The sequence below is a fragment of the Uloborus diversus genome, chromosome 7 (genome assembly GCF_026930045.1).
Source record: "Uloborus diversus isolate 005 chromosome 7, Udiv.v.3.1, whole genome shotgun sequence".
Taxonomy (NCBI): domain Eukaryota; kingdom Metazoa; phylum Arthropoda; class Arachnida; order Araneae; family Uloboridae; genus Uloborus; species Uloborus diversus.
Window position 1 is genome coordinate 140839104 of NC_072737.1, and position 9162 is coordinate 140848265.

The 9162-nt window shown below is 31.5% G+C and overlaps 1 protein-coding gene across 1 annotated transcript; it reads left to right on the forward strand.

Annotated features, from left to right (window-relative positions):
• Nucleotides 1–56: 56 nt before the first annotated feature.
• Nucleotides 57–9162, forward strand: LOC129226085 (ORM1-like protein 3). Its single transcript, XM_054860676.1, has 4 exons — nucleotides 57–141; nucleotides 1181–1367; nucleotides 5025–5176; nucleotides 8778–9162. Exons 2-4 carry the CDS (start codon nucleotides 1194–1196, stop codon nucleotides 8911–8913), a joined length of 462 nt encoding a protein of 153 aa, XP_054716651.1. The 5' UTR covers nucleotides 57–141; nucleotides 1181–1193; the 3' UTR covers nucleotides 8914–9162.

Sequence of the window (9162 nt, forward strand, 5' to 3'; positions counted from 1 at the left end):
TAAATTTTTGTGATTTTCATTTATGCTTTCTATTCATATCAGATTACTAATAAGTAGTTAAAAGTTGCTTCATAAACCTCAATACTGAATGGCGTAATTTGACTAAAATATCAAGAGTAATTTTGCTTAAGTTGCTGATAGGTTTGTTTTGATTCGTACATTCAAATAATTAGCTCATATTTTAAAAACGTTTGTTGATTTGTACAAACATAAGCATACAGTGTATGTTTATAGCATATGTTTATCAACATACATTATTTTTAAATATTTTGAATAATGCAAGTGACCCGTGGCAAAATAGTGAAACTTTCCATTGGATAAGCTTTTGAGAGATTTGTTCCTTATAGTATGTCAAAGTATAAACCTGTTTGAATTAACTTTTTTGGGTTTTCTGATTTCTAAAGAGGATTTTCACACTCGAATTTGTTTTTAAAAAATACATATTTTTTATTTTCTTCTTATGTGCAATAAAAAAATTTTTAGGTCTTTCAACTCAAAAATTATGTGCTTTAGCAGTGGCGGCCCTAGCTCTTGAAAGGCCCTGGGCTATTTATTTTTTGCAGGCACCCACTTTTTAAAAGAAAAATAGCAATGAAATTGTAACTTATTACATAAATTATATGTTTTTTGATATTAAAAGGAAATATTCGTATTCATAACCAAAATGAACACACCATATGAGATCCTCATGTGCTCAGAACAGGTCCGAATATAGGTACCCGCAATGCAGGGGAGGGGGGGGGGCATGGGAACTAAAGGGCCTGCAGACCTTAGTGGCATAGATATTCAGTAAACATTCAGGAGCCCTGCTGAATTTTCACAGGGGGACACAAAAATTATAGATCCGGGCTTGGTTTAGAGTTATTTTTGCTTTTTGAATGACTAAGAGGATTAAGTGTGAGTAAAATGCATTGAAGAGTAAAAACTTCTTCAATGCATAATTCAGTGGTGTGCTACATTTTCAGTGTCAGGGTAACCTCAGCACCTAAGAGAGATTTATTACCTCCGGCTGTTGTACGGCTATTCCAGATTGATGATACCAATGTCTGCAGTCTCTGGATGTCGTAATGTAGTGAGGTGTTTGGTATTTGTCTTGTAGCTTTGACTGTGAAATGTTAATTGTGTTTTGGTCATTATAGTGCAAACCTTTATTTATTTACTTATTTTTCATTTTATATAGATCTGATTTAAAGATGATGTTAGGAGGGACACCAAGTGAAGTGAATCCAAATAGTTCTTGGTTGAATGGCAGAGGAATGTGGCTTACATATACAATTGCTGTTCTATTGTTGCATTTAATATTACTTAGCTTTCCATTCTTTAGTGTTGCTTGGGTTTGGACTCTCACCAACGTTAGCCATAACACTGTAAGTTTATTTAAGTTGTACTCTTTATCTGCTAATAAAATAGAACCTATGATGCTGTACAATTCTGAAATTTGAATTTAAAAAATTACTTTTCATCAGTTTTAATTAATCTTATTTTAGTGTAGGAATAAATAAATGTCTTGAATTTTTATGATGAGCTGAGAAAGCCAAGTGTTATGCTGATTATTGTTACAAAATATTTAATTTACTTTTTCTCCCCCACGGGCTTGAGGTTTTTTTCCGTTTTTCAGATTAACTGTATAAGGTTGAAGATTAATTGGTGGTTTACATTTGATATATTTACTTTTAATATTGGTGGGTTACTATTAATGAAAAAGGAATACTTTTGAGGTCATTAGTCCCTATTTCCAGTTTAAGTTTGTATTTAATTGCTTGAAAATTTTTTGGAGGTCCTTTTTCCCCCTACCAAATAAATGTTTGTATGTGGCGACTGCAAGTTTTGTTTATTTATTTGTTTTTTGAAAACACACCTTGTGATACGATTTTTTCTAACATAAATTAGTTATTTCATTGTAACCTGAATTGGTAAATGATATGGATGTCTAACAGGTCACATTTCTTAGTTATAGCATCACAATAACATTTTCATTCACCCTCATTTATATTGCGATAAACATCATTTAATTTCATATTTATTTCAATAATCTTTACTAATAATAAAGCTGAAAGTCTGGATATCTATCAGGATTTCTGGATGTCTGTGATGCGCATGGTGCCTAGACCTTTCGGCCGATTTTCATGAAATTTGGCACAAAATTTTGTAGCATGGGAGTATGCATTTCAAAGCGATTTTCCAAAAATTCGATTTTGTTCTTTTTTATTCCAATTTTAAGAACATTTACCTGAACAAATTATTATAACATGGACGAGCAAAATTATCATAATGTGGACTAGCAAATCACTATAACGTGGACGATCAAACCACCATAACATGGGCCAGAAAATTCATCATCCATTATTTGCAAATATACAGGCAAACCAAATGATCTTTTAATTTTCAACTACAGGTAAAGCCGTGCAGGTACCTCTAGTTAGAAGCATAAACAGTTATTTAGTATAGACTAAAAAATATCATCTGCAACCGTTATTGTTTAGTAGAATATTTTGTTTTAATGTTTTTGTTGCATATATGAAACTTGGTGTGAAGAAAAGTTTTGTCAAAGCTATGGATGAAAATGGCAAAAGATTTTTGTGCATGAAAAGTATTTTTTTCCCCAATGATGCTAAATTAAAAGAAAGAAGGCTTTTTTCACCCACAAATAAGAAAACTTATGACAAACAATGACCTTGATGAAAAACTCGCCTAAAAAGAACTAGCTGCATGGTTGTCTCCAAAAGGAGGTAACTAGAGGATTTTTAGTCAATCATAAAACTGAAAATGCCAAGTTTTTCATGAAAAATTTGTTGAAAAAATGTGAGACGATGATGTGCTAAACTTTGTTCAAAATTCTCATTTTGATTTTTCCCTTCTAATCTTGCAATGTTGAGTGAAAAGCAGGGATAGGAGTTGTCCTAAAAATCCTAAAATTTCAAGTTTATCCTAAATTTCCTAAAATTTTCATTATTTATTCCTTACTTACGCAGAAAAATAAAATTCAACATAAAAATGAAACTTTTCATGATGCTATTGCCTATATTTTAGGATAAAATAAGTTTTGTAGACCCTAAGAAATTTTCTCTAAAAAAGGAACAGAGAAAAACCTATGCTGCTGCGGATTTTTTTTCTGGAGAAGGAGGTAGGGGGTGCCTAAACACATGCTCAATATAAAGCTATTTGTTTTATCTGTACTTTGTCTTGCAATCATTCCTCTTCTGCAAAAAAATATATAACAATAAAATAAGAAGGAAAATAAAAATCGCTGTACAGCAAATTTTACAGAAAAGAGTTAGGGGAAAGGAATATGATCTGATGCTTTTGATTTTTTCCCCTTTGAAAAGAAATGAAAAGTTTATATGAACCCGGTGGGGGGAGGGGGTAAGAGGTATCAGAGCTAATTGAAATAAAATAAATACACTGTGTTAAGTTTGAACCCAAATATAAACACTTGGTTCAGAAAATTTATTTAGAGCAAAATTTAAATGATTTGTCCCCAGGTAAAAAGTAATATTTATTTTTATATTGCTTATCTTGTGTGTGGTTTGAGAATTAGTTTGTTCTTACAGTTCAAAGAGTCAGTCTCCTTTGTGTTTCTGTTCAGTTAAGTTGAATTATTTCTTGCACATATAATTTTTCAGTTTAGTCACTAACTTTTTGCTTTAAAAATGTAAATAGTAATTTCTTTTATTAAAATGCCACGTAAAACGAAATTCTCTTCCTTGTGTTTGGAAAACACAGACAGAAAAGTTCAAAAATTAAAAATTCAGGATTGCAAAATTCCACATTGCAGGAGAATGACCCTAAAAAAAATATTTTTATAGACAGGTTATTGTTTTAGACCGTTTGATTATTTGTTGCTGACGTTTCGCTGGTACCAAGGAAAATATCGCTATAGACAAGTGTATTGTTATGGATAGTATTGTTATACTCAGGTTTCACAGTATCATCATTTTCTTTTATAACGTGTGGCTTATTTTTCTACTCAGTGCTAAACCTGTGCTATTTCTCCTCACAATGTATGTACAGTGCTGGCCAAATTATTAGACTAAGACTGTTTTAAAAGTTAATTCTTTATTGATTACATAACTATAGACACATTAACGAACAGTGAAATAATTATCTAATATTTAGTATGCTTTCACTTGTTCTTGATGAGCATTTTAAGTCTTTTTGGCATATTTTTCACAAGGTTTACACCATTTCTTAACTTTTTAAAAAGGAGGTAAAAAATTGTTTATAATCACTATTATATATACTCACATACACATACTCACTAATTACCTAGAACTAACTTAAATATAACAGAGCACACTAATAAAAAGAACAAGTGAACTGTTTAAGCTGATTAAGGTTATGTTCCTGGTAGGTAGATAAACAAAGCAGACAGTGCTGCCACCTGCAAACATTAATTTATGCTAAATATAACGTAATAATCAGTGTACAGTATGTACTGTATCTCAACAGTAAAATAAATAGTATTTTAGTACAAATAGTGAACAAAAAACCAAAAAAAAAAAACTCTTTAGTCTAATAATTTGGCCAGCACTATAAATGTGTATTAAGACTATATTTGCATTGAGATTCAAAATATGAGTAAATGAACATGTTTAGATTTGATTTAAAAATTTCAGGTTTCAGCCATTTATTTAAATTAAATTTGTCATAACTTTAAAATGGTATGTTTTACAATAATTCAGTTTATATATTTATGTTTAGCAGGAACAACTTGACATAAATCAGCTATTTAACCCAATGTTACTGAAAAAGAGTAAAATTTCGTCACATAGTCATAATTAATGCTTACAGTTACTATCATCAGAGTGCTAGGAGTTTCAGCCGAAATCTCCCACTCTTATTTTAAGCATTCCTTTTTTGAAGATTTGTTAAAAATTCTTCCAAAATTTATTCAACGACATGCAGTCTAAATTTAAATATTGATACTGAATATGTTGTTTACATAAGATAAACTTCTTGTTTTGGTTTTTTAAATGCAATAAGTTTTGTCAAAGCATTTGTTTAGTTTTATTTTTGTTTTTCAGGCTATGTTTATCATACTTCACATTCTCAAAGGTACACCTTGGGAGTCTGGGGACCAAGGTAAAGTTCGATACCTGACCCACTGGGAGCAAATTGATAATGGTGAACAATTCACAGCTACTCGTAAATTTTTGACAGTTGTGCCAATTATCTTGTAAGTATTTGTCACATTTACTCTGCTGTATTAAGCTCAGAAGTCTGATCTGCACTTATTATCAAAATTGAGTTATTGTCACCAAGTGATTCTTAGTTTTTGTTACATAATTTACCTATATGCAATGTTTTACGGTCATTTGTGAATGAGACATGTTTTTAAAAAAGGTATGTAGAACTATTTCTTTTACTGAATATGGGTGTTTGTATTTTCCATCATTTAATTTACACATGTACAAATACTTCTAAACTGGACCCTACTTTTGAACACCTGTGTGTGTATGAACTTGTATAAGAGAATTTTTGGAATTTAAAGTTATTGGGTAGGCCAGTTTCGTTAGTAGTCTAAGGGCATGGTAATCACCCTCCAGGAAAAGGAGGGTACGGCTGCCTCCCCCAAAAATGGTTTAGATTTTTACCTTGAAAAAGGCTGCCATTTTACATATTTTATCGTGCATATTGCACAAACCAATAATATTTGACATGGCATTTTTAAGGTAAAAAAATCTAAAAATTGGTATACAAATGGGATATTATGGTTCAATTAAACCATGTCACTTGCCAAAAGGGACATTTTTACAGCTTTATTTTGTGTTGAGCCCTGAAGTGGACATTATTGCTTTTGTATATAAAACTAAACCCAACTTTTGAAGGCCACCAAACTTTCCCCTCATATTTGACACACCATCATCTCAGTCCTCTTAAATTCTGAAGTGGAAAACCCCATGGAGTCAGTGCTAGGGGAAATCAAGTAATGTTCACAGCAGTGGTGCTGGGTTTTGAAAATCTGTGGGGGTGCTCAAACACAGTCCAAATGGGGGGGAGGGGGTGAACATTGGCAAATTTTCATATGGTAAACTTCAAGAAAATGCTTCAGTTTTTAAATGAGAAGTACTAAAATGGGAATTATCTACTTTTACTTTAGGTTTTTACTATAGAACAATTCCACAAGTATGTAGACCAACACAAATATTAAAGCAGTACTTTACCAAAGAAAATGCTAGCGAAAATTATGAACATAATAGCTTATTTGTTCTTTTTTTGATGCAAGTGCTTAACTGAATGTTAAAAAAATACGTAAATAAATATATAAAACTAAACAAAGACAAATTTGTACTGATATTTTTAAACTACGAGAGAAATTGATTTAAAAAAAAAAAAAAAAATTATATTATGCACTAAGAATAATATAATTGTGAGGTTAGAAAAAAAAACTTACCTTGAATATTTCTAAAACAGCATAAAAGTAAAGCATTTACAGAAATGCAGAAAAAATATCAAATCAAATTAATGAATTAAATTCAGAAATTAACAAAAAAGGATGAAGTATAATGTAGTATACAAGAAAAAAAGATTCTTGGGAATTCCAGGATTGCTTTCCAAAATGGTAGTATTAAATATGAAGTGACCTAGTGACTTTCAAATGTTTCGCATGTGTAAGAAAAATACATTAGATGCAAATATAGCAAATAAATGAGTTAAAAAAAAACGTATTTAAGTCACCATTAAGAAAGTAAATTTCATGAAAGATGGAGTTTTTTGGCATTAATGCTATTAAAATGGAAAAAAGAATATCCCGCATGCAGTTTTCTGTCGCTGCATATTTCTATAGTCTGGAGGTCATCCTTATTGAGGAAAAGAGAATTTCTCCTTATACTCATATTCCCTTATTTCTTCTGCTTGTTGGTTTGGCATTCCCACAAATCTTTTAGGGTGTGCTCAGGGACGTGCACAGAAATTTTGGCGAATGTCACAAATGACTTTTCCAGGCTCTCCTCCATATTGTATACCCCTATATTTCACGCCTAATTTTTAAAATATTGGGCCCTCTTCAGGCTCAAGCCCAGGCCAACAGGTATCCCTTCTCCCCCCCCCCCCTGTGTGCGCCTCCTGCATGTGCTTGAGTGTCGCATCAGCCCCAGAGTTGGTGCCCCTTGGTTCACCATACTTAAAGAGTTTGATTTTTGGCCTGTCTGGCGTAATTTGACTCTGGAAGGTTCTATAATGAAGTCAGTAATAATCTGCAAGCATACTTGTTACATACTTTTCTTGATGTATCTTTTTATTACTGAAATGTTCTAATAGAATTGCCCACTATACATTGTTACTGCGGCCCAATTGTTTGGGAAGAAATTCAATTAAGAGTGAAGAAAGTATTTTTGGAGACATATTGCAGCCTAATTCTTCAAATGATTTCAGCCTCTCATCCACTATATATCTGCAACTTTCATGCTTTTAATTTCATAAGAAGTTTTCCACTGCATCCTTGAAAGAATCATCCAAACCTGTGTTCCTTTAAAAAGGCGAAATTAAGTTCTTTAATTTGTGGTCCTATGAAAAAGTCTCGTTTAATTTTTGCATCACTAAATTTGAGAAAATTAAGTTAAAGTACAAAAACATTACATTTTTGTCTGTAAACTTTGCAAATTTTTTCATTAAACCCAATTTAATGCTAAGAGTAATTTTTCTGCATAAAATTTTTATGCTGAGACTTGCCTAGAACTTTCTTCATATATTCATAGCTTTCTTTCACATTGGTTGCAGAATTTTTCCTCGAGACCCACTGTGGTAATCTGATAGCTATTTCTGTTTAGCTGGGATCAGAGGTCAAGTGCAGAGAATAGTTGTTCAAATGCTGTCTACAATACTTTACACAACTTTTGCAAAAACTAAAATGACTATTAATTTAGGCAGGTCCGTGTCCAGGATTTTATAAGAGAAGGGGTTTCAAGGTTTTTTTCATTCTTTTCCACTTTGTCAAGTTTTGAACAAAATTCTTTTATAACATATTAGGTATATTTGGTTTAATACCATGAAAAAATGCTTAATAAACTAAATAGGAAGGAGTTCATTGAAGACTCAAAGCTTTATTATTAATCACTAAGTATTTTCCTTGCGGTAACAGTTCTCTCTCTTTGTGAAATGCCAGATTCATCATAACCACGTTATAGGAAGCATTTTGCTCGCAGTGGATGCTTTGTATTATGAAATTATTCAGCAGTTCTTTTGCCATTGGTTTCCAAAATATGATTCCTGTTGGTGAAGAGGGGACAGTTTTAAGTTTCAGCTAAATTTCAAGAAATTTTTTTTTAAAAAGGATTAGTGGACACAAACATTAATGCTAAATTTAATTTGAATTTCTATATTTTCTTTATTTTGCTTGTTATTATTTTTTTCTACTGAAAGGGGTTTAACCCCCAAACTCCCCCCCCCCCCCCCTGGACATGACCTTGAATTTAGAATCTGGTGTGCATAATTTTATATTTTTCTGTTTAAAAAGTGTTGTATAATCAAAATCAACGTTGAACTAACATAAAAATATTCACCTTATAACAACTAAAAAACTATACATGAGAGTAAACTTTTGGAAGCAGGTGTGGATTCCTCATGCAAAAGTACTCAGGATAAGTAAAAGAAAAACACTTAATGTTTCAAGTAATAATTGCTTTTTATTTATTATGTTCTCCTCAAGGTCTGAATATTCAATGCATTTCTTTCGAATTGGTTTGAACATTTTTGTGAAAATTTCGATGATTTCATGATTAGATAAGAAGTTAATTTTTAGGCAATAAATCTTTATTGAAAAAACTTCTCTTTTTCAGGTTTTTCCTTACCAGTTTTTACACGAAATACGATTCTACTCACTTTCTAGTAAATTTTGTGTTTCTAGTTATTGTTCTTCTGCCAAAGCTACCTCAGTTCCACATGGTTAGGCTTTTTGGAATTAACCAGTACTAAAGACTATTTCGCATGAAATGTTAGTTGTGTAGCAGATTTTGTACACCTGCTCGAATTTGTACTTCATAAGGCAACTCTTAAATTAATGGTTTAAATGAAAGTTTTATTCTTCTGATGTATTAATTTTGTACATTTTTGTACATATGTTTAGATGAATCATCATTTGAGTGAGATTGTGAAAGACATTGTCAACGTTTTTGTGAAATGTATGTAAATATCGATTTGTAAAATTTTTTTGTATCATAGTAT